Here is a 25,446-nt window from a genome sequence, read left to right as displayed (position 1 = left end):
TAAACTTGTGCAGTGTATTAATGATTTGACATTCATGAACCATCCATCTCTGGCCAGATTTGGGTGTTGTTCTTTCTGATTAGTCTCTAATTTGCTGTGTTTGTCACATTGTATTTCAGTCATGGCCTTCATCTTGTTCTCTCTGACCCATGCAGTGGTGTAAGCCACAAGAATTGCCATAACTGATCCTACATGAATCCTCATCCTCTTTTTTCCTTCCCATGGCCTTGCTCTCCACCCCACAGAGAGCTGGTTTGTGTTCCTTCACCTCTGTGCAGCTCTGCCCAGGCACTCTGTGAGCAGCAGCAGTGGGACAGGTCCCTTCTGGGCTGTCATTTGTTTGACATGCTGGTGAGAGTGAAGTGCTGGCTGTGGTTGTAGCTGGCAGGAGAGCACGTTCCCAGTAAAGGAAACTTCCACCAAAGAAAAGCCTACAAAATCCCAGAGTTACTAAAATGGGGAGAGAAGATCAAGTCCTTTCTTTACACACTGTATATGGCAAAAAATGGACATGAATTGGTGAGCAGGCGGGAGTGTCGATCCCTTCCTTCCAAATATAGGGATGGGGCTGAACCAGGGGGACTAAGCTGAGCCTATAAAAGCCCAGGGAGAAAGCCCTTGGTGGCTGCTGATGTCCTGGCCAAGCTGTGACTGACCTGCAGAGGGACAGGAGGCTCATACCACAGGTCCTGTTCCCCATGCTTGGAGCCTCACAGGGCTGCAGCACTGTGGTGGGAATTCTGCTGTAGATTCCCCACTGGGCCACTGCTTGGGCAGGGAAGGAGTGGTCTCTGGTGAGCTGTGCTGGCCCTCAAAAGGCACAGTTAACTGCAGTGAGAGCTGTTGGGCCTTTGGAGAGGCTGCAGCTCAGTTGAAGTCTGACCTTGGACTCTTTCTCTTTCAGAGATACGAGATGTCAGCCGGTCCCTTCCTGCTTCCTGTTGGCTGATTGTTCAGGTGAGGATTTGAGGCATGAACACTAACAGCTTGCTCAGGCTGGCATGAGCTGGCTTTTCTCCTGTGCCCACCATGGGCAGTGCCTGTTTTTCCCCCTCCATGATCTCCTTTCAGCACATGTCCATTCCTGTCCACTGTGGCTGCTCACCAGAAGACTAGGACAGGTTTCATGTTGACAGAGAACAAGGGAAGTAATAAACTAAAAAACAGAAGAAAAATAATCTTCAGGGCTTCACTTTTTCTAGCACTACATTAATCCCTCAGATCTGACCACTTTCCTGGGGAGCTCTCCTCCTCCTTTGGACATGGATCTCCTCTCCTTGGGTCCATGGAGGGTAGTGGCTCTTCTTCACTGCCTTTGTACCTTCCAGCTTGGAAAAGCAAACTCCCTCAAGATCTCAGCGCACACACCTGAGAGCTGGGAGGGGGCACCTCAGAGCAGCCAGCTGGGGTGAATGTTCAGCTGCTCTCTGCCCTGAGCAGCAGACAGGGGTCTGGGGGTCTCTGTCTTCCAGAGCCATGAGCAGAGACGCTGGCATGGAGATTTTTGGTGAGGCCGCGCCGTACCTGCGCAAATCCGAGAAGGAGAGTATAGAAGCCCAGAACCAGCCTTTTGATGCCAAAACCCACTGCTTTGTGGCTGACCCCGAGGTGGAGTACACCAGGGGGAGGATCAAGGCTGCACAGGATGGGAAGATAACTGTTGAGACAGAGGATGGCAGGGTAAGTGCATTCCTTGTAACCCTTCTCCCAGCCCTGCTGAGGGAGCCAGGGCATCTGCTGGGGACAAACTGGGAAAGCACCAGGCAAGAAATCTGCCCTGCCCTGCCCTGCCCTGCCCTGCCCTGCCCTCTGACTGGGACCAGCACAGCCTCTGCAGGAAAGTATAGCTCCAGATGCTGGGATAAAAGTGTTCGTTGGATAATTATTCTTGGTTTTGGCTCTGAAAATCAGACAATGCTCTAAACCAGGTTGGATCATAGCCTAGCCAGTCTTAACTTAGTTTTTAACACTTTCTCAGCTAACACTGTCATATCCACTCATAAATTCCTTCCTTTACTGGTAGCTGATCAGACAGATAACTTTGCAAGTCGCCTTTGCATGTGAAATTGTCAGTGTCACTGGCTGCAGTTTCCCAGAGGACCATCCAAGGTGTTAATCTTCCAAAAGGCTGAAATGTCAGCAGCTTGTGCCCTGACACCTTTTGTAAGAATAACTGCAACAGCTCAAAGAACAACCATGACCAACATCTTGGCAGAAGGTGCTACAAGGCTTTTAGAAAGCAGTGGCTGAGTTAAGCTGCTGCCAGCTGTGAACATCTGCCACCCCCACAACAAATCCACAGGCTCTGGCAGTGGGACAGGATGGTCCCCCACAGTGTGAGCACAGCAGACCGTGCTGTTTGGTAGAGACAAAGCTGTTCTTTCATTGGGAATGGCCACAGGCAGGAGAGCAACAAGTCTGTCCCAAGGATGGATTTGCTGTTGATGAGTTTTGTGCTGTTTGTGTCCCGGCTCTCTGGCAATTTCATGGGAGCCTGGCTGGCCAGCAGATATGCCCCAGGTTCTTACAGCCAGGAGCAGCAAAGACCTAAAGTTTATAAGCAGTGATAATGTGTTGAAAGATCTGTTCCAGCACAAATCATGTCTGTGTGGTCCCAGCAATGCCAGGAAATTGACACCCTGTCAATGTACCTGTGTTGTAGATTTCCTGGCTGGCTGCAGTGTTTGCCTGAAATAGCCATATTTTGCTTAGCACAGTTAAACAGAAAGAAAAGTATGAATTAGAGCAGCCTTAGAGATGTTATTACTTCTCTGTGGTTGTGGAAGGACTGTCAAGAGCTGCTGAACCAAGGTTGGCTCTTTCTTTCTGGGTTGTAGACAGTTGCTGTCAAACCTGATGATGTGTATGCCATGAACCCACCCAAGTTTGACAGAGTTGAGGACGTGGCCATGCTGACCCACCTGCACGAACCCGCTGTGCTGTACAACCTCAAGGACCGCTACCGCTCCTGGATGATCTATGTGAGTTCCTTCTTCTGGCAAAGGAGGAAACACAGCTGCAGGAGCTGGACTTCAGTGCCACCCCTGTTTTTATCTCTGCAGACCTACTCGGGTCTCTTCTGCGTCACTGTCAACCCCTACAAGTGGCTGCCGGTGTACAACCCCGAGGTGGTGTTGGCCTACCGAGGCAAGAAGCGCCAGGAGGCCCCTCCACACATCTTCTCCATCTCTGACAACGCCTATCAGTTCATGCTGACTGGTGAGTGGCTCTGCTTTGACCAGACTTGGAGCAAAAAAGTGTGTCAGACCTGCTGTTTCTGCCAAATGCCATTCCATGCTGCCACGGCTCAGTCACCTTTGCCAACTCTTGCAAAGTACTTGGTGTGTAACATTGTAGATTATCTGCTCGGTGTGTAACATTGTACTCAGTGTGTAACATTGCAGATTATCTGCTTGGTTTTTATCATCAGCCCTAAATGATGCAAACCCAGCTCCAGACAGTTTTCCCCATCCCCTGGAATATTTTGTTTATTTTTGAAGCACTGTGCTGTAGCGCTGCACATTATCTGTATTTCTGGTCTAAGTACTAAGCTAAGAAGCCCAAAAGAGACCCCTGCAAAGGGCAGTTGCACTTGGACAGGACACACTACCTGGGAAGTCCCTGGGCTGCACACCTGCATGGGGCTTCAAGGAACAGCAGGTAGATCCAGAACACAGCTGATAGAAATATTATCACCAAAACACAAGGTTTTGATATGAATAAAGTCCTGTCCCATATTTAATAGTATTAAAGGTAAAGAATGAAAAAGACAGAAGCGAAAACAAGCACAGGATGAGCAAAGGAGGTGGAAGGAAGACAAAAAGTGGAGTATAGGGAGGGAAAGAGAGGTGGAGAGTAGACCATACACCTTTTCAGTTTCACCTGCAGAGATTTTGTTTCATTCCCCAATGGACACCAGGTCACAGCTAACTGAGAACCAGCACTTTCCCTACAGCTTCTCTGACTGCAGGTATTTTTCCCTCCGACAGATCGTGAAAACCAATCTATCCTGATCACGTAAGTGCATCTGCCACTTGTCTCCAACAAGAGCTGTGTAGCCACATTTCTCCTCACAGAGAAAAGCAAGGCACAAATCTTCCCAAGAATATTTCTGAGATTCACATTCTCTGAACCTCAGAGAAAGAAAAATCAATTCTTATCATTTGCTGTGCCTGTGTTTGTGCCAAAGCAGAATGCAAAATGGAGACTGTTTTCCCACAGTGATGGTGTTTTGTTTCCTTGGCCTGTCAGGGCCAGGTGTGTGTGTGTGTGTCAGGACTGTTGGGGGACAGTCACAAGTGCAGGTGTGTGCAGGGTTGAGTGCTTGGCAGATTCAGTTTGGATATAATATAATATAATATAATATAATATAATATAATATAATATAATATAATATAATATAATATAATATAATATAATATAATATAATATAATATAATATAATATAATATAATATAATATAATATAATATAATATAATATAATATTTAATTAGCTTTCTGATAAAGTAATTAATTAGCTTTCATTGCGGTGCAGTTGTGTGCAGGGTTGAGTGCTTGGCAGATTCAGTTTAGATGTAATTAATTACTTTATTATACTATATTATTTAGATGTAGTTAATTACATTATACTATATTATTCTGTACAATATTACACCATAATGTAATATTGTGCAGTTGTGTGCAGTTGAGTTGAGTGCTTGTCGGATTCAGTTTAGATGTAATGTAATATAATATAATATGGTATAGAATAATGTAGTATAATAAAGTAATTAATTAGCCTTATAAGATGGAGTCCTCCCTGCCATGGGGATCCTTGTCAGTGCTACAGAGGGGGGCATGTTATCCTTCACTCTGAGCCTTCTCCCTGCAGCGGGGAGTCGGGTGCTGGCAAGACGGTGAACACCAAGCGCGTGATCCAGTACTACGCCACCATCGCCGCCAGCGGGGACACGGCCACCAAGAAGGAGCCCCCGATGAAGGTGTGAGGAGGAAGGGCTTGGTGGAGGGCAGTTCAGGATGTTATCCTCCTGTGGACGGCACTGGTGACACACACTTACCTCGAAATATCTTTTATTAGCTTCAGCCACTCTTTGAAAGGCAGTAGGTGCAGGGGCTGATGTGCAGTTAGGACCACAAGAAATACCAGAGCTGCCATGGCCGAGGTGTAGCTTTACCTGGACTCAAACAGGAAGAATCAGAGGCTCCAGTTTCTTAACATGGATCAATCTGTCCTTGTGGCAGGGAACCTGAGAGCTCTGACTGTAGGAGAAATTCTGAATAAGAGGAAAATGAGTTATTTGTTGTTTACCCCCAGTGCTGGTTCTTGGTGCTGGAGTCAAGAAGGTGCAGCAGTAGCACCGCAGAGCTGAAATGAAGTGCACATGCCTGCACATGTAATCATTCCTTAGAGCCACTTTTTCTTACCACATAGCTCACAGTGTTTTTCAGTAATTATTCAATTATTCCTGCAGGGTTCGCTCAAGGATCAAATCCTCAGCGCCAACCCACTGCTGGAGGCCTTTGGGAATGCCAAGACCGTGCGAAATGACAACTCCTCACGCTTTGTGAGTCACCCTGTGTCTGCCCCTCTGTGTTTCTAATGCTCTTTGCCTGCTTGTTAGCTGTGACTGAAACCCCATTTCTCCCCCATGCGAGCTGGGAAAAATATTCTTGCTAACCAATTTCTAGGTTTTTATGAAATGCTGATGTGTTAGCAGCTGTTTAATGCTCACATTGCTGCAGCAAAGTGTTCCCTTTTCTCTATCTTTATATATCAAAGCCAATCAGACTGATTTGGTGATGCTGTCTAAGACTGAAGAGATTAAAACACTCTGGATTGCTGCACTGACACCACTTTTGTCTGCTTGCCAGGGTAAATTCATTCGTATCCATTTTGGAACATCTGGAAAGCTGGCCTCCGGTGACATTGAGACCTGTGAGTAACTGAGGGGGGCTGACAGCCTTGCTAGAACATAAAGAGCCTGAAAAGTGTCTAAAATGTGCATATACATTACAGACTTGCTGGAAAAGTCTAGAGTCACTTTCCAGCTGAAAGCTGAGAGAAGCTACCACATCTTCTACCAGATCCTCTCCAACAAGAAGCCTGAACTGCTTGGTAAGGACAGCCACCACCTGGTGACACTGAGTAAAGTCAGCCTGGCAAACATTTCCCTCTGTGCCAGCTCGGTGACAGAGTCCAGTGGCACAATGCCTGTGTCCCTGCAGAGCAGGGATCATGTAATTCCAATAATCATGTGCTGATTTATGTCCTCAGCATTGCAGCCTCGGCCCTGCCCAGGTTCCCCAATCTGTACTTGTGTCTCTGCATAACACTAGGGCTTTACTCCACCTCCATTTATCCTCCCTGAGTAAGGTCTAACAGAAACTGTGTGCAGGTGAGGTGCAGGGGTGGCCAATGTACTCTGCCTTGCACCTTGCTATTCTCCATGGTGTGGAAATTCCAGCTGAGGTGGGCCAGATCCTGTGAATAATCTTCAATGGAAAGGTAAGCATTTCTGGGTGCAGGATGGGTAGGTACCCTGATCTACAAACCATTCACCTGAGCTTTTCACCACATGGGCAAATGTTATTTCCTGTTTCCAGTGCAACCTTTCTGACCTTTTCCCCCTTCCCACTGCCACAGCACTCCCTACCCATATTACCCACATCCCACATCTGTCCCTTTGCCCACACGCTCATCCTTGGTCCACTCTGCCCCTCCTTCCCAGCTCTCCACAGAGCATTTCCCAAGGTGGAGCTCCTGCTCCCATCCTCCCACTCTGTGTCATGTATGAGGATAAGCACAAATGAGCTTTATCTGAGAGCCTCTTTCTTGAAAGCTGTTTCTGTGCATGGCCTGTGTTCTGTGCCCACTGAATGCTCAGCTCTCAGTTCACAATATTAAACTGGAAGGATTGCTCAGCCAGGGAAGGCAGATGAAAGGCTTTACTCTATCTTTCTGGTCTCTTACTCCAAACCAGGAGTTTGGGATGAAAGAGGAAGGAGAGCTTGTGAAAACTTGCAGAGGCATTGTTCCATCTCCCTGCCAGGCTGTGGCTCTCACTCCTCTGTTTGCCTTTCAGAGATGCTCCTTGTCACAGCCAGCCCCTATGACTATCCCTTCATCAGCCAAGGGCAGATCTCTGTCGCCAGCATCGATGACCAGGAGGAGCTTCTTGCCACAGATGTGAGTACAGCTAGCAAGGAGAGGCTTTTACAGTCTCAGTTTACTCTCACCACTGTTAAACCCAGCTGATCTGTCTGGTGTGCAGGCAGCCATTGACACTTTGGGCTTCAGCCCTGATGAGAGGATGGGGATTTACAAGCTGACAGGAGCCATCCTGCACTATGGGAACATGAAATTCAAGCAGAAACCACGTGAGGAGCAGGCAGAGCCTGATGGCACAGAAGGTAATTCCTCCCTGGCTGGGAGAGGAATATTTCCAGCTGTTTCCATGCCATTTCTCACTAACAATGGAGGGAGTCTTCCAGGAGACATGTCATTGTTCCTTGATAAACATAAAAAGGAGGTTTGATTTTCAACTTATTGCATCAAATAGAGGCACTTTGTGCATCCAGTTTATTCCCGATGACTCTGCTGTAGGAGCCAGAGCCCGGGGCACATCACAGTAATGTTCTTCAGTTTCTGGTTACACATACACACTTGTTCTGCCTGGGTGACATTGTGGAGAAGTGGCTTGATGGGGAAAAAGTCTGTGTTGTCCCATCAACAGTGCCCTCCTGGGTTTCACCACATCTGTTGGGGCTGCTGTAGCCACTCTGTCACGAGGCTGTTCAGAAAAGTAAAGGAGAATGTTAGGCAAGATTTGTGGATGGGGTAAAGCCAATCAGTTGCAAGTTTCAGAGTGACTCTGGCTGGTTCCAATGCCCTGTGTGTGTCTGATTTAAGAAGAAAGTATTTCAAGTTATTATTTTGTTTTCCAGAGGCTGACAAAGCAGCATATCTGATGGGCCTGAACTCAGCAGACTTGCTGAAAGCTCTGTGCTACCCCCGGGTGAAAGTGGGAAATGAATATGTGCTGAAGGGCCAGACAGTGGATCAGGTGAGCATCAAGGAACAGCAGGGACCATCCTCTCTCCCTAAGGTCACTGTCACCATCATATTTTCTGAAAAATCCCTTTGCTGGGATTTCTTCTCCTGGGAAGCTGAGAAGCCTCAGAAAAAAATGAAAACAATAATTATCTGATTTGCTTCTCCTGTGTTTTGCTCCTTTGGAATGTGGTTTGAACATTGTTTACCAACTGGTCATTGTTTGATTGGTTTCATGTGAATTGTTTTGACTTAATGACCAATCAGGGTCCAGCTGTGTCAGGGCTCTGGAGAGAGTCATGAGTTTTTCATTATATTTTCATTATTATCTTTTCATTATCATCTTTTAGCCTTCTGTCTGTATCCTTTCTGTATTCTTTAGTATAGCATAGTATAACATAATAAATATCATTATCATATCATATCATATCATATCATATCATATCAGCCTTCTAAGAACATGGAGTGAGATTCATCATTTCCTTCCCTCTGGGACCCCAAAAATGCCACAGATCACAGCTGAGAATGGTCGGGGTTATGAAGGCCTGTTAGTGCAGTGTGGGTGGGCATGGTGAAGGCTGTTTTGTTCTGGCAGTGCCTGACACAGGTGTGTGACATCTCCCTGCAGGTGCACCAGGCAGTGAATGCCCTTGCCAAGTCTGTCTATGAGAAACTCTTCCTGTGGATGGTTGTTCGCATCAACCAGCAGCTGGACACGAAGCTGCCCAGACAGCATTTCATTGGGGTCCTGGACATTGCTGGCTTTGAGATCTTTGAGGTTTGCAGTACTCTCAGACTTCTGCCTGTCTCTTTTCCGTTTTGTCTTCTCTGACCTTTCCTCCTCCTCCTCACCTGAGTGCAGCCATCAAGCACATCTGTCTGAAGCTGCTTCTGCCTTTGTAGATCCATCACTCATCAGAAATTATGTACATCCTTTCCTCCTCCTCCTCACCCGAGTGCAGCCATCAAGCACATCTGTCTGAAGCTACTTCTGCCTTTGTAGATCCATCACCCCTTTGTAAGACAAGAGAGAGGGCAGAAGCATGGCCATGAACCTGCTCTCTCTCTCTCCCCAAAGAGTTTGTATTTATGGACATTAGGGCCACCCAAACATGGCCAATGCAGGCTGCAGCAATCATGTGCTGCACTGCACAACTTTTCTGTAAGCCTGGAAGCCCATGGTATATTCTTTACCCTGCTATCAAAACCCTGTTGGGTCAGTCTGGCTAACCTTGTGACATCCCTGTGAAAAAAAAATGATCAGAGGCAGTTTAACAATATTAACGCACTTATTCAACTATTAGTTCAACAGCTTTGAGCAGCTGTGTATCAACTTCACCAATGAGAAACTGCAACAGTTCTTCAACCACCACATGTTCGTGCTGGAGCAGGAGGAGTACAAGAAGGAGGGCATTGAATGGGAGTTCATTGACTTTGGCATGGACCTGGCTGCCTGCATTGAGCTCATAGAAAAGGTGAGTTTCTTAAGCATCTTGTGCAATCTATAGAGGATTCTTGAGAGTGTATGCTTTGATTGCTTTCAATACAATCTCTCTGGGAAGCTTTCAGGTCTCTTCACCTCCTCTATTTCTTTAAATATTACCCATGTGTGCAATTAATTATCCACTGACTGGGAATGTATCCTGTCTTCTAAAAAGACACTGATTTTAACCTTCCTTCCTTCCTTCCTTCCTTCCTTCCTTCCTTCCTTCCTTCCTTCCTTCCTTCCTTCCTTCCTTCCTTCCTTCCTTCCGTCCGTCCGTCCGTCGTCCTGTCCTTGTGTATTGGTTCTCCTCAGCTTTTCTCTCACTTAAATTCAAATCCCAGAAAACCTCATGTCTGCTTTCTTTTTGTTCCTTCTCAGTTAGAAGTCACTACTGTATTCTGAGAAGTTACTGCACAGTTTTTGCCTGACTTCTCTTGTTTTCCACACACTGTCTGGGTAGTTCAAAATCTTATGAGTTCTTTTAAGTATCTTGCTAGCTGTTCACAAAAAATCTTTCTCAGGCTGATTCTCTATAAAATACCTCCAGTACTTCATTTTAGCATGTCTTTCACTCTGTTTTACTATAGCTTGAATTGATCTTATTTGAAAACACCATTTTTATATTCAGCCCATGGGCATTTTCTCCATCCTGGAAGAGGAGTGCATGTTCCCCAAGGCAACTGACACCTCTTTCAAGAACAAGCTCTATGACCAGCACCTGGGCAAGTGCAGCAGCTTCCAGAAGCCCAAGCCAGGCAAAGGCAAGGCTGAGGCCCACTTCTCCCTGGTGCACTATGCTGGCACAGTGGACTACAACATCACTGGGTGGCTGGAGAAGAACAAGGACCCTCTGAATGAAACTGTTGTGGGGTTGTACCAGAAATCATCTATGAAAATTTTATGCCATCTTTATGCCAGTTTTGCTTCCATAGATGAAGGTAAGCTTGGAGGATTATGTTTCCAGTTTGGGATTTCCTACTGCACCTCTCACCTGATGTGGATCAGTGTTGAGTCAGTGCTTGTGTGCTGTGTGTTAAATGCACAATTAAAATACTGTCAAAGGGATCTGCAGCAGTTCCTCAGCTGCACTGTCATCTCATTTTCCAGCTGAAGGTGGTGGGAAGAAGAAAGGAGCCAAGAAGAAGGGCTCTTCCTTCCAAACTGTCTCTGTACTCTTTCGGGTAAGTGTGTTCTCTGGCAGGGACTGTCACACCTGGCTCCACAGCCCTGTTTTCATTTTATATCAGGAGGGAAGTTCTTCAGTAGAAGCCATTTACTTTGCTGGTGCCTACACAGAAGTGTAGAATATTCACCAGGAGAGTAAGGAGAAAGTTCTGAATTTTTGCTGTTCAGCAGAGTCAAATCACTCTGAGAACTGAGATAATATAGAGATTAGAAATTATCTCTGTTTTACAGGAAAACCTGAATAAGCTGATGTCTAACTTACGAACAACTCATCCTCACTTTGTGCGTTGCATCATTCCCAATGAAACAAAGACCCCAGGTAATTCCTAAGACATAGAATAGAAATGGGCAGAAGGAGCAGTGCTAGAGCAATCAGTGTGTCCCCATGCTGCACTGTCACAGGCCTGATGGATCACAAGCTTGTTCTGCACCAGCTGCGATGCAATGGTGTTCTGGAGGGCATTAGGATCTGCAGGAAAGGATTTCCTAATAAGATACCATATGCGGATTTCAAACAAAGGTCAGTAATAACATTCTTGTGTTTGCATTGAGCCAAACTCATTTGAAAGAAGACTCTTGCTAAACCAGCCCATGATTCAGTTGTTAGGAAAAGACTATTTTAATATTTAACACACATGGAAAGCAAAAGACATATCTAATAGCATGGTCTGTGTGGGCAGTGCCCACCCAGATGCCTTCCTCAATACCGTATGCCAAAACCTATTTTTAATTCATTCCTGTTAATTTGAATGTTTGTATAATCTTTGTTTTAATTCTCAAATTAGGCACAAGCATGTTTCAGCAAAAACACAGAGGGTGGTCTATGCACATTCTGTATTTCACTGCCATCTAGTAGAGGCTTGAAAAGTGTGGTTTAAATAATTCTAACTAGAATGGTTTTACAAAGAAGAAACTGTGTTAAATCCAATACTACTTCTTGATGAAATGCTAAGTTTGACTGGCAAATAGAGCAGCAGTAACAGAAGGGACACCAACAGGAAATCCAAGTTAGCTCCACATGACCCTTTCATTTTGTAGTGGGTTAATATTTTGACATGTTAACATTTCTACAGCATTAGCAGATTCATTTGTAGATAAAACCCCATAACCAAAAAGTCTTATCATGGGAACTGCTGCAAATAAGACATTTATAAAGGGTTGATAAATCCAGGGCAACCCAGCTAAGGTCATCTGCTCGTTGTGTTAGAACAAAGGCAAATGTAGGGTCAGATCTCTAAGAACAAAGCAATCACTCCCTCTTTACAACTCTGTGCAGGGTGTGCTGGAGAGCAGGGCACTGAGCAGGGCTGAAATGGTGTTTTGGATACTCCCTGAAGGCATTGGCTCAGCCATTGATGTGGGAGGGCAGATTTGTGTATCAATGCTGAAAATAGGTATGGAATAATCTCTCAGTGTAGGATTAGGAAGTCCATTGCTGGATCCAAAGTCTAATTCTGGGTTACATGGTCCAGGAGGAATGTGAGAAGTTGGATATTGTCCAGAAAAGCAATTTCCCTACTATTAAAATCCATCAATTTTTTTAATTTTCAGCTAACCCAGTGAGCTGGAGCCCTAGAGTAGTGATAATGACTGCGACACAAATGAGCAGTCTCTTTGGTCCAGAGAACAGACTGTCCATGCCTGCAGTCTCAGTGAGGGCTGTAACACATCCTTGGTACCTACTGAACTGACCTGCTGCTATTTGCTGCTTTCCTTACTGCTTTGCTATTGAGGCTGGAGGTGTGAGTCAGACTCAGCCTTCCTCTTTATCTTCAAACTGACAGCTGTTCTTGTGGCATTCTGTGCACTAGAATGGTACTGATGGGTAAGCTTTTTCCTTTATTTTATCAGATACCTCCTTCTGAATGCCAGTGCCATTCCAGAGGGAAAGTTTGTTGATAGCAGGAAGGCGTGTGAAAAGCTGTTGTCTTCCATTGAGATAGATCATACTCAGTACAAATTCGGACACACTAAGGTAAATGTTTAATTTTGACATAGGATAAGAAAACATTCATTGCGTTGAAATGCAAACCCAGCAAGGAATGATGTCTGTTCTTTGGCTGCAGGTGTTCTTCAAGGCAGGTTTGCTGGGTGTCCTGGAAGAGATGAGAGATGAACGTTTAGGACAGATGATCACACGGACCCAGGCTTTGTGCAGGGGATACCTCCGGAGACTTGACCTGAAAAAAATGTTTGACCACAGGTGTGTGTCCTCTGCCAGGTCTGGTTGCTCAAAGATGGGCTTTATCTACTGATGGATCACTCTGGTTTCAGGGAGTCCATCCTCTGCATCCAGTACAACATCCGTGCATTCATGAAAGTCAAGCAGTGGCCCTGGATGAAGCTGTACTTCAAGTTTAAACCCCTCTTAAAAAGTGTGGGAACTGAGAAAGAGCTGGCCATGATGAAGGAAGAGTTTGAGAGAACAAAAGAAGAACTGGCTAAATCAGAAGCCACCAGGAGCAAACTGGAAGAAAAAATGGTGTCTCTGGTGCAAGAGAAAAAGGACCTACAGCTGCAAGTACAAACTGTAAGTAATTCAAATAATTTTTGGCTCTTCAGATTACACCAGTTTTGTTTGAGTGTTCAGTAAAGGACTGAAAGGAAATTCTGTTATTTCATGTACCAGCCACTTAATAAACAGGTGATTTATGAAAGTGTCAGTGCCAATGTGGGATAATGAAACACATTTCTTTTCTCTATAAAAAGGAAAATGAAAATTTGGCTGATGCTGAGGAAAGATGCGACCAGCTGATCAAACTAAAATTCCAGCTGGAAGGAAGAATAAAGGAGATAATGGAAAAGCTGGGAGATGATGAGGAGATGAATGCTGATCTGGCAGCCAGAAAGAGGAAACTGGAGGATGAATGCTCTGAGCTGAAGAACGATATGGATGAGCTTGAGTTAACATTGGTCAAGGCTGAAAAGGAAAAGCATGCCACTGAAAACAAGGTGCTTTTTATTTCTGCAATGTTTAATAACAGTTGCTCTGTGGATGTATAGGGTGTAAAGATTCAGTGAGCTTGAATGCTTACATGCTGCTGTGTAAGAAGATCTATGGGCTTGGTATTGAACCCGGGCACCTCTGTTGTGCAGGAAAACCAATCCATAAGCATGCAAAAATGCACTAAAATTAAAGTTCAGCATTGCTTTGTGACTTCTGAAGGGTTGATATATAAAAGCAGAGAGATTGTAAAGTGTGACCATAAAATGGTTAAAGCCTCTTTGGGAGTCTAACAGGAAGTTCATTGTCTGTATTCATGGCCTATGTGAGGGCCAAAATTCTTAGTGACCTTGAACTATTTTGCCTTACAATAGGTCAAAAATCTGACTGAAGTAGTGAGAGGTTTGGATGAGACTGTTGCAAAGTTAGTGAAGGAGAAGAAGGCCCTGCAAGAAGCCCAGCAACAGGCACTGGATGACCTGCAAATAGAGGAGGAGAAAGTTAATACCCTCACCAAAGCCAGGACCAAGCTGGAGCAGCAAGTGAACCACGTAAGCATGCTCAACACAAGGAGAAGGAGCAGATCCTTTAGTTGTTCCATCAGTCATGTTTATATATGTTTATATTGCAGGTTGAAGGATCTTTGGAACTCGAAAGAAAAGCATGTATGGACCTTGAACGAGCAAAGAGAAAGCTTGAGGGAGACTTGAAACTTGCACAGGAAACCATAGCAGATCTGGAGAATGATAAACAACATTTAGATGAAAAATTAAGGAAGTATGAGAAACAAATTAGTAGATAATTTATTATTTGGCTTTAACTGGACTTATTTTCTTTTAATAAAACATCTCTTTCACAGGAAAGACTTTGATTTTAACCAGATGCAAAATAAAATTGCGGAACAGCAAAATTCAGGTACTCATTTGCAGAAGAAGATCAGAGAATTGCAGGCAAGAGACTTCATCATTACTGTTTGCTTGCTTTAAACTGTAGTACCATGAATAATGCTTGTCCTCAGTTTGGCATCGGGTCCCTCAGACACAGGGGAACTTCCAGCAGCTTCTCATAGAAGCCACCCCTGTTTCCCCACACTCAAAACCTGGTAGTGGGGGAATACAGAGATGAAAACTCAAAACAACAACAGAAAGCTGTGATCTAAAGCTAGAATGAGATGATCCATAGGTCCTTTCTGTCAGTAAGTCTTTACCTACAATGCCAAACAGTGAAATTCAAAGGATGTTTGTTTTGCTTACAGTCTCCAAAACAAGGTTCTTAGTGCTCTACTGCGAAAAATATGCAGAGACCTAAGCAGTGAATGACTGAAATGTTCCCTATTTAATTCCTGATGTGCTATTCCCTCGTTGTCCAGGCCCGTGCTGCAGAGCTGGAAGAGGAGACCATGAGTGAGAAAACAACGCGGACTAAGGCAGAGAAGCGTTGTGCTGAGCTCACTCGGGAGCTTGAGGAAACCCGAGCGAGCCTTGAAGAGGCTGGCGGAGCCACCACGGCTCAAACAGAGCTCAGCAAGATGCGCGAGGCAGAGTTCCAGAAGATGCGCCGTGACCTGGAAGAGGCCACGCTGCAGCACGAAGCCACGGCTGCCGCCCTGCGCAAGAAGCACGCGGACAGCACAGCTGAGCTGGGCGAGCAGATCGACAACCTGCAACGCGTGAAGCAGAAGCTGGAGAAGGAGAAGAGTGAGCTGAAGATGGAGATTGACGACTTGGCCAGCAACATGGAGTCTGTCTCCAAAGCCAAGGTACACAATTATTTTTATTAGGAATTTTATAGCAATGTGGTATTTTTTCTTTAATCATATATGACTTAATTTTTATCAGGTTGTATTATAAATGCTTTCTTCAAATCTCATGTGTAGAAGTTTGGGTGCATGTATAGTCCCAAGATGTCAACTGCATCTTCTGGACATATTTTCCTGCTAAAAGAAGGCAGGATCAAGGTATTTACTCTTTTTTTTTTTTTTTTTTTTTTTTTTTTTTTTTTAATGTACAATTGATATCTAGGCAAATCTGGAGAAGATGTGCCGCACTCTGGAAGACCAGCTGAGCGAGTATAAAACAAAGGAGGAGCAGAATCAGCGCATGATTAGTGATCTTAGTGCTCAAAGAGCTCGTCTGCAGACAGAATCTGGTACAGCCTTTCCATCTGTAATTTGGAAATGGAGAACCCCATAAATTGCTCTCTTAGCTATTAAAATTTTATCTCAATTGCAAATTTTTTCAGGTGAATATGGACGCCAGGTGGAAGAAAAAGATGCTTTAATTTCTCAGCTGTCTAGAGGGAAACAGGCTTTCACTCAGCAGATTGAAGAACTGAAACGGCAGCTAGAGGAGGAGATCAAGGTGAAGATACTCACATTACATATGAAATAAATATTTGACATAATATTGGTTTTTGGAAAGTGTTCAAGGCTTCAAAAGGTGATCCAATTAAAAGATGCAATCCAGGCCCTTGCAGTGCAGGACTCCCATGTTTTTATGAGACAGTCAGTTAATCTCTATCTCTTTGGGACGTTTATCAGTGTATAAGTACCAGTGAGAGAAATTTCTCAGGAAACACCTACTCCTCATCGCCATATTTTTACCACCAGGCCAAGAATGCCCTGGCCCACGCCCTGCAGTCCGCTCGCCACGACTGTGACTTGCTCCGGGAGCAATATGAGGAGGAGCAGGAGGCCAAGGGGGAGCTGCAGCGAGCCCTGTCCAAGGCCAACAGTGAAGTGGCCCAGTGGAGAACCAAATACGAGACGGACGCGATTCAGCGCACGGAGGAGCTCGAGGAGGCCAAGTATAGATGAAATGAGCTGCTCAGATGTATATTGGGCAGAATATAGACCCACTTTTAGTAACCTGACCTAAATTTCTTTTTTTTGAGTTTTCATATAGTCTTAATTAAAATGAGACTCATAGTGAAATTATTTTTTTTATCATATGCTTGTTTTATTTATGTACCTAAAGGAAAAAGCTCTCTCAGCGTCTCCAGGAAGCAGGGCAGCAGGCAAACACGCTGAATTCCAAGTGTGCCTCCTTGGAGAAGATGAAGTTTAAGCTGCAGGGGGAAGTGGAGGATCTGACACTGGACATAGAGAGAGCAAACACATCAGCAGCTGCCCTTGACAGGAAACAGCAGAATTTTGATAAGGTCATAAATGAGCACAGTATCTTTCAAGTGTAGCCTCCTAGAAAGCCAAACTAACACTCTGTACATCAGTCAGTGCTGAAGCCAAGGTGAATCTAACTAGAACCACTAGGGCATGGCAGTAGGAATTTGTCCTGGTTTAAGAGACTACATTATTTATCTAGTACAAAATGTAGTTAGAGATCAAATAACATTTTCAGTACCAGCAGGAAATGAAGCATAATAGCCTCTCCTATGAGGAAAGGCTGAGAGAATTGGGATTGCTCAGCCTAGAGAAGCGAAGCTTCAGGGTGACCTAATTGTGGCCTTCCAGTGCCTGAGGGGAGCTCCAAGAAAGATGGAGAGAAATTGTTTGCAAGGGCCTGGAGTGACAGGGCAAGGGGGAATGGCTTCACACTGACAGAGAGTAGGTTTAGATTGGATATTAGGATTAAATTCTTCCCTGTGAGGATGGGTAGACCCTGACACAGGCTGCCTAGAGAAGCTGTGTCTACTCCATCCCTGGAAGTGTCCCAAGGCCAGGTTGGATAGGGCTTAGAGCAGCCTGGAATAGTGGAAGGTGTCCCTGCCATGGCAGGGGATTTGGAACTAGGTGATCTTTGATGTTCCTTCCAACCCAAAGCATTCTATGATTCTATGGCGTCTTCCAGGTCTTGGCAGAATGGAAGGGGAAGTATGAGGAGAGCCAGCTGGAGCGGGAAGCTGTCTCTAAAGAAGCAGGCTCACTGCACACAGAGCTTTTCAAAGTGAAAAATGCCTATGAGGAAACCTTGAATCAGCTCGAGACAATCAAGCGGGAGAACTCCACTCTCCAGCGTACGTGTTGGGCTCTGTGTCCCATCAGCTTTCATAGACCAACCACAGCAAGGTGTGCTCCACCAGCACACTCATGCCTGCAGGAGGGCACCCAGGGACAGCACTCTGTCCCTCCTGTGCTCTCCATCTTAATGCAGAATATCAGTGCCTTACCAAAAGCTGTCAAGCATGTTTGTAAAGTGATTAAGAAAATAAAGCAAATGTCCCGGCTCTCTCATCTGCTGCAGACATTGAGGTGCCATTCCCAGGCAAAGGTAGTGACTGTGGGAGACTGAGCAGCTCATGAGAGTGAGTTTTACAGATATACTGAACACAAAGACAGGACCTGTATTAGACCCTGATGGCCTATCCATAGATATAACACGTGCAGGGCCCTTCCAGGCTCTCTGTAAGGAGGGCTGTCAAGCCACACGGATTCCCCACTTGGCCTGCATGAGTTGGTTGTGTCTGGTTTTATCTGTACATATTTACAGACACGTGTATCATTGTGTACACATGTATATTTGTGTATACATATTTATGTGTGCAAAAGGGGCGCTGACTGCAGCAACAACCCACAGAGTTCAGCTCCTCTGGTTGATGCCATTCTTCTCTCACAGAGGAAGCAGCTGATCTCACAGAGCAAATTACTTCAAATGGCAAAATGATCAGAGACCTTGAGAAAGCCAAAAAGCAAGCTGAAATAGAAAAAAATGGTCTGCAAACAGCTCTGGAGGAGGCAGAGGTGAGTTAGTTTAAATATTACTGTAGATAGTAAAGAGCATGCTGAGCAGCTTTCTGTTCCCTTTTCTGGCACTAGCTGTGTGCAAGATTGATTGCCACAAACTTTAGGAAGTTCTGTGAAATCACTGAGTACCATGTCAATAATCATGTTCTCTAAAATGTTACCTTCATCTTTGTTTTTCTCTTTTTTCTTTTAAAGGCAGCTCTTGAGCATGAAGAAGTCAAAATCCTTGGTGTCACCCAAGAACTGACTCAGATAAAGTCAGAAATCAGCAGAAAGATTGCTGACAAGGATGAGGAGATCACCCAGCTAAATAAAAACCAAGAAAGGACTGTGGAGACCATGCAGGGTGTTTTGGATGCTGAGATCAGGAGCAGGAATGAAGCCCTGAGGCTGAAGAAAAAGATGGAGGGAGACCTGAATGAAATGGAGATCCAGCTGAGCCATGCCAACCGCCAGGCTGCAGAGGCACAGAAACACCTGCTCAGCATCCAGGGAGCTCTCAAGGTATTGCTTTACCTTATGGTTGATTTATTTTTTAAGCACAGTATTCGAGAAATTCATTAGGTCAAAAATGACTCTTCAAATACAGGACACCCAGCTGCACCTGGATGATGCTGTGAGAGCACAGGATGACCTGAAGGAGCAGGTGGCCATGGTGGAGCGCAGAGCAAACCTGCTGCAGGCTGAAATTGAGGAGCTCCGGGCAGCCCTGGAGCAGACGGAGCGGTCGAGGAAATTGGCTGAGCAGGAGCTTCTGGATGCCACTGAACGTGCACAGCTCCTCCACACCCAGGTACTTTGCTTTGCTAAGACTGATGTATTTTGGGGTCCAGAGATTGATGGAGGAAGAAGGATTGATGAATTGATCTCGATGTATAGACCCTCAAAGCCTCTCTCTTTCTCCTTTATAGAACACCAGCCTTTTTAATACGAAGAAGAAGCTTGAGACTGATATGTCACAACTCCAAACAGAGATAGAGGATATTACTAATGAAGCAAAAAGTGCTGAAGAAAGAGCTAAGAAGGCAATGACAGATGTGAGGATGTTGCTCTGGTTTTCACTTTGAATTTTTAAGTGGCATAGCTGCTGGGGGTTAATGTAAATACTCTTGTCACATGTTGGACAAGGAACCATCTGTGAGCTGGTTGAAAAGGCTTTGTGTCAGAGGAGGATTAGAGCAACAGGGAACATGTCCTGCTGACAGATGGGGCTGTTGCCATCATAAAGAACTAAACCTACATTTAGTCAGTTGAAAACAAAATATCTTCAGTGCGGCATGGAAATGTAATCCACAAAGAAATCCTGCAGTATTGAAACCAGTAAAGTGGCTAAGGTATCTGAATAGTTATCTTTGCAAAATCCTCTTTATCAAAATTTTAAATGAGAATTGTAAATTTCCATTCAAAATTACTGCTAAATCCTCTCATGCAAGACCTGTGAACCTCAGTCAGGCAATAGGACTGGTGTGTCATGGGACTCAATCTGCTAATGATTTTTGATGCAGAGGATTAAACCAAAATCTTAACACTTAGATGCATTATGTGGAATTAAAATATAAAACTTTAAAAATTGCTCATTAAAAGGAAAAAAAAATATAAATAGAATCTCAGAATCATTAGTATTGGAAGGGACCTCTAGAGATTATCTACTCCAACCCCTCTGCCCAGGAAGGGTCACCTGCAGCAGGTGACACAGGAATGTGTCCAGGTGGGTTTGGAATGTCTCCAGAGAGGGAGACTCCATGCCCTCCCTGGGCAGCTGTTCCATGCTCTGCCACCCTCCATGGAAAGACGTTCTTCCTCATGTTGAGGTGTTCCTGTGTTTTAGTGACTTCTATTCTGTTTGAATAAAAGACATTGCAATTAATTATGCCCACATATATATTTATATAAAACTTCTAGTGGTCATATTTTTTAATTCAATTTTTCATATATTTTGCTGCCAAAGCAAATTGTTGAATTCTTCATTCATTATAATTATATAATTATAACATTAATTATGATGTTACTCAATATTTCACTGAAGGGCTTAATTATATTAAGTTTAGGAATCCAACCTTTGACAGCAAAATAAATCTTAAGTTTGTCTTAAATAACATAGATAATTTTAAACTATTTTGTGCCTTTGTGGCACTACCCTCCAGGAGATTGGGGCAAGCACTAAAGCACAGCACCCAGCACACCTCAGATGTGTTGAGCACTGAAGTTTTCACCTGTGCTATGTCCTGTCCCAGACTCTGCTGTTGTTTTCCCCAGCTCTTAGTGAGATCACAGTGGGACAGAACATTTTCCCTTTCTGTCTCTCCAGCTCTGTGTGCAGTAAGGCAGACTTTTCCCATCCTTTTCCTTACTATTTCCTGTCAGGTTTTTTTATTATCATGTCATGGGAAAAAAAAAAAACAACAAAATAGGGAGTGAGGTGGCAGGAATGGTCAGCAGGACACAGGATTCAATCCTGTGCTGGTGCACAGTATGTGCTGTTCTTTCACATTCTTCCAGTTTCTTGTGTCATCTCCCTTCCAAGGCAGCCAGGATGGCAGAAGAGCTGAAGAAGGAGCAGGACACCAGTGCCCACCTGGAGAGGATGAAGAAGAACCTGGACCAGACAGTGAAGGACCTGCAGCACCGTCTGGAAGAGGCCGAGCAGCTGGCACTGAAGGGAGGGAAGAAGCAGATCCAGAAGCTGGAGGCCAGGGTGGGTACCAGCCCAGAAACATCTTTCTTCTCCAAGTCCTGTGTGAGGGCTTAAGCCAATTGTTGATTAATTCACCAGATCCGAGAATTAGAAGCTGAACTGGAGGAAGAACATAAAAAATCTTCAGAGGCTATGAAAAACATCTGCAAATATGAACGGCGTTTCAAAGAGCTCACTTTTCAGGTGGGTAAAAATAGAAAGTAATTCTGATGTTTTGTCTCCCAAGGACATAAAATTGCACGTTCTCTTTCCACAGTGTGAAGAACAAAAGAAGAACATGGTTAGGTTACAAGATCTGGTAGATCAACTGCAGATGAAAATCAAATCCTACAGAAAACAAGCTGAGGAAGCTGTGAGTCACTAAATTGAAGCTAACAGTTATTTCCCAGTTCATAGGACTGCCAGTTCAAAACTTGGCTCTGTGCCCCAGCATGTTGCCAAATGGTTTTAAATTTTTGTTTTGCAATTTCAGGGTGAACAAGCCAATACTGATCTCTGCAAACTGAGACATGCACTGCATAAGATAGGTGAGGCCCTGGAAAGGGCAGACATTGCTGAGAGCCAAGCAAATAAACTCAGAGCTAAGGCCAGAGAAGGCTCTGCTACAAAGGTAAGGCTTTCCTGCAGGTGTGCTGTTTGCTCAAGTGAGTGTAGCAGCAGATTTGTGCCTTGTACAGGCATCATTTGGAAAGGAAGGGCCTTTTAAATGCAAGTTGAGTGGGTTGTTATTGTTAAAATGGAATAAGCTTAGCAGTGCATGTGTCCTTGTTTTTTGCCAGTGAAACAATGTAATTAATATTTTCTTCATGCTTCAGCTGTGGATGATGGCCATCTTAGTGTTACCTGCATATATTTAATTCACACAGTGGTTTTAAGGGTTCCACACATGTCTGCATTGGCTCAGACTCCCTTGCCCATCCTAGCTGGATGGTGCTCTGAGCTGGATGATTTTAGGAATCAAAAGACTCATCTTGGCATGTGTACACTGAACAAAGCCTCTCCTTTCTAGGTGGTGTTAGGAACTGAAAAATGAGCTTCCTCTGGGATAACTAGAACTTCCACAAGGTACCTCTCCAGCTGAGGAAGTAATTTTCTCTTTGTTTAAGAACACAAACATTTTCTGTCACTGCTGCTGTACCAGTGTCAATAAAATAGATATCTGCAACTTCAAATGTTCCAAATGTGAATGTTTAAATGAGAGTCTCATCTTGTTACTAATTATAGTCAAAAGTGTGGCTTTGAGTCTTACTACTTCTGTTTCTGTTCTGAGTCTTACTATTTCACTTTGACCAATTTCATCCTGAATTTAAAACCTAGAGGTTTGACAGGCTTTTTGCTTTTCCAAAGGAGGAATTCTGTTCCAGCTCCTGTAGCCTAGAAGCAGCACATTCTCAGCAGCTTATGACACAGTGCTGTGTTTCAGTCCAAAGCCCTGCTGAGCTGAATGTCACTGACCCCATGTCAAATGATTGGTTACTCAGTGCAACATGAATTTCTGCTTCATGAACCTGCAGAAAAACAGTTGTATCTTGTTTAGGAGTAGCTGTGCAAAATCACCAGAAAACTACTAATTGCTAGGCAAGTCTAGTAACCCTTACCAGCCTGTCATTATTCATTTCAGAGTATCCAGGCATAACATGGCATTGTCATGCAATCCTCCCAGCCCTCTTGCCTGGTTTTGGGACAAAGTTTACTGTTTGCTCTTGCCCCAGTGTAGTGGTTTTGCTTTGCTAATTTGAGATTTCCTGGCCAATGCACCAATGAGTGTGGTGGATTAAGTGCTGGCAAATCACTGAAACATTCACAAAGCAAGGCAAATGAAACATAAATAAATGAGACATTAAAAATATGCAATGAAAGAAATCCACACCAGAAAGAGGATCTTAAAAGGATAGGAATAAGTTAGGGAGGGAATTTGTTATGGTAGGGAATAGGAAAATGGAAGAAGAGTGCTGAAGAACCGCTCAGAAATGGAGAGCTTCAGGTGGAAAGAAGCAAATACCCTGCTGGATGCAAAGGATTGGTGTTTCAATACTTGATTTCAAAAAGTTGGAGCCTTACATACTCTCTGGTACCTCTCTCACTCTCATGGGTGTGGTTGAGAATGAAGCAGAGGCCCCATGCCCTCAGGCAGGACCTCCCCTGAGCACAGCTGGGCACTGCTGATGGCACTGAGGGCTGGCCTTGCCCCACCAGCAAACTCACAGCTCCCTTTGCCCTCACCTCCTGCACTCCCAGGCCACACAAAACTGCCCCTCAGCCTCCACAAGAGCCATTGCTGGAGGAGGGGACAAGGCCCAAAGGAGTTTTGGAGGAGGCTCATGGCAGGAGGATGAGCCCATCCTCCTTTCACGCTCAATGCCAAAGCCCAAAATAGCCCCACTCTCCCAAGGCTCCTGTGCGGGGTCGTGCCTGTTTGTGGGGATGATCTGCTTCCACTAATAGCGCCTGAAGACATTCCTGAGCGGGTAGGCTGCCTTGTGTGTGGCACTGCAACGTGCTGCCCTGGAGGAGCTGGACACGTGTGCTGTGTCCCAAGGCAGCAGCTGCTATTCTTACCCCAGAGAGACTCAGTGCAGCACAGCTCCATTGCCAGCTGAAAGGTTAAACACCAGAATGGGGCCCAGCACTGTGGCCATGGCCATTCCCTGCTGGGATGTGCTGTCCCACGGCCCAGGTACTTCCAGCAGTCAGTCAGGGCTCCTTGGGGTGGATAGGGCATCCCCTCTCTGCAAATAAAAATGCAATGCCTGTGGACCCAGAACTCCATCTTCTGCTTTGCAGATCAGCAAGAGGCCCCAGTTCATGAATCCCTTCCCTGGTGAGGAAAGCAGAGGCTCCAGGAACAGCAGAATTGCAGAAAGTCTTGTCCCCTCTCGCAGCCAAGTGGAGCAGGAGCAGCCTGTGGAACATGTTCAGATCAAATAGAATGCAGGCCCCAATGCATGAGGTTGAGCAGCTGAACTTGATATATTGTCACTCTTGTTGCAGAAAAAAATTGCTGAGAGTTTGGAAGAGTAACCATAGAACTGAGGTGGGGTTGAAACAGTGCTGGAGAGATCAGAAAAGGTCTGGGAGGATGAAAACAACATGGATGTGTGCAATGAAAAGAAATAAGACAGTAGAGGATGTGGGGGTGGAAGAAATGACAACTCAGAACAGGTTCGTGGATGAAAGGTCAGCAGAAATCTGAGGGGAACTGCTGGGCAACACTGCAATGGTAATCTGCAAACAACTAACTCATAGCCCACCTCTGAATTTCTTTTTAAAACCTAATTTTAGTTTTGAAGAAATAATTTTCAGTATTTATTCTGTTGTTTCATTACTGCTGAGGAGGTGTAAGTGCTGAGCAGAGCTGTCTGCACTGCACAGAGCCAATCCTAAGGCAGCATTTCCCAAACCTGGGAACACAAACTGTCCTGGGGGGGTCAGAGTGAAAACCCAGACCTTCCAGAGGCCTGAAGAATTCAGGGGCTACTCACAGGTGGAGCCTGGAAGCCCCCAGTATCCAGACCTCACCTGAGCTCCCGAGGCTGGGCAGGTAGCTCAGGTTGGGGTCCAGCAGCCTAAGGAGCTGCTTTTCTCTTTGGCAGAGTGGTCCAGGTTTTGAGCTGCTGCTGTGGCCCACCCCACAGGGACCTGGCTTGTCACTCTTTTTGAGCCCACCCTGCGGCATATGTTTTATGTAGGATCATCCAAGAAAAAGAACCTGGAGGTGTTCTGCTTTGTACAACTGATTTGTGCTTCAGGAGCAGCAAAATGTATTCTTACCTTGGCACATGAGATGAATGCAGAAATCAATTAAAGAAATGTTTAGCCTGACCCACAAGGGAATCTGTCTTCCAACATAAAATAATGAAATCCTTTAAAAATTTCCTAAGGATTTTTCTGCAAGAATAAGTTATGAAATGTCACTAGAAAAGTCTGTTGTGTATCCTGTTGGCAACTTCACTACGGTGAGTGTCACTCAGAAAATTCTGTGGCAATCCACTGGTTGACTTAGTCTTGAAAAGCCTAATTTTTAAAGTGAGCAGATTTATAGAAATTCCATACCAGTTTATTTCCATTTACAGCACTGAAATCTGCCCAGAAGTAGGATTTGTGCATCTGTCCCAAATGAGTGCCAGCCAAGGAAGACACCACCTCATTGCTGACTTTTTTAGGCTACAGTTGCTGCTTGTGCTAATATTACGCACCTAATCCTAGTTCTCCTTCCCTCCCCCTTTTGCCACTTGCCTTCTTTTGACTTTGTCTTACCCGGAGGCGTCTTAGCCTGCCCACCCCACTCCCCTGCTCTGTAACAGGAGCTCCTCAGCTGCTGTGGTGGGTGACAGAAAGGACATCCTGAATGTCACCTCCTGGGCCAGCTCTTCCGCTGCTCTTTGC

General features: G+C 44.9%; 1 protein-coding gene and 1 long non-coding RNA gene across 7 annotated transcripts in view; one reads left to right on the top strand and one right to left on the bottom strand.

Moving 5' to 3' along the window:
• The first annotated feature begins 1,476 nt into the window (after positions 1-1,476).
• LOC134428817 (myosin-3-like) lies at positions 1,477-22,255 on the top strand. The gene is made up of 40 exons (XM_063175817.1): positions 1,477-1,680; positions 2,838-2,981; positions 3,063-3,219; positions 3,990-4,017; positions 4,872-4,980; positions 5,342-5,344; positions 5,473-5,565; positions 5,873-5,936; positions 6,018-6,116; positions 7,084-7,187; positions 7,273-7,411; positions 7,946-8,064; positions 8,680-8,829; positions 9,356-9,526; positions 10,166-10,475; positions 10,645-10,718; positions 10,954-11,041; positions 11,125-11,242; positions 12,574-12,697; positions 12,789-12,925; positions 12,997-13,252; positions 13,432-13,674; positions 14,041-14,217; positions 14,298-14,443; positions 14,526-14,616; positions 15,036-15,425; positions 15,688-15,814; positions 15,908-16,026; positions 16,275-16,471; positions 16,642-16,825; positions 17,473-17,638; positions 18,238-18,362; positions 18,561-18,869; positions 18,955-19,158; positions 19,277-19,402; positions 20,890-21,060; positions 21,139-21,243; positions 21,317-21,412; positions 21,533-21,670; positions 22,070-22,255. Exons 1-40 carry the CDS (start codon positions 1,477-1,479, stop codon positions 22,091-22,093), a joined length of 5,829 nt encoding a protein of 1,942 aa, XP_063031887.1. The 3' UTR covers positions 22,094-22,255.
• The window catches only part of LOC134428823 (uncharacterized), a 39,240-nt gene continuing 26,595 nt past the window's right edge, over positions 12,802-25,446 (bottom strand). The window contains exons 12-13 of one of the 6 annotated variants that reach the window (XR_010030465.1): positions 23,620-25,445; positions 12,802-12,902 (exon numbers count right to left, since the gene is read on the bottom strand). This is a non-coding gene — a long non-coding RNA (uncharacterized LOC134428823). Of the gene's footprint in view, positions 12,903-20,706; positions 21,160-21,185; position 25,446 lie in introns of those variants that run through there. The other 5 variants (XR_010030467.1, XR_010030464.1, XR_010030466.1 and 2 more) reach the window with 5 other exon arrangements.

Source organism: Melospiza melodia, chromosome 24, assembly GCF_035770615.1.
Source record: "Melospiza melodia melodia isolate bMelMel2 chromosome 24, bMelMel2.pri, whole genome shotgun sequence".
Taxonomy (NCBI): domain Eukaryota; kingdom Metazoa; phylum Chordata; class Aves; order Passeriformes; family Passerellidae; genus Melospiza; species Melospiza melodia.
This window is presented reverse-complemented; position numbering and strand designations above follow the sequence as displayed.

What these genes read in the sequence shown, in the direction of transcription:
- LOC134428817 (XM_063175817.1), top strand. Translation starts at nt 1,477, where the DNA reads ATGAGCAGAGACGCTGGCATGGAGATTTTTGGTGAGGCCGCGCCGTAC. An exon ending in GCATCCAGGGAGCTCTCAAG is followed by an intron (nt 18,870 to 18,954) that starts GTATTGCTTTAC and finishes CTTCAAATACAG; the next exon opens with GACACCCAGCTGCACCTGGA. An exon ending in TCAAAGAGCTCACTTTTCAG is followed by an intron (nt 21,244 to 21,316) that starts GTGGGTAAAAAT and finishes CTCTTTCCACAG; the next exon opens with TGTGAAGAACAAAAGAAGAA.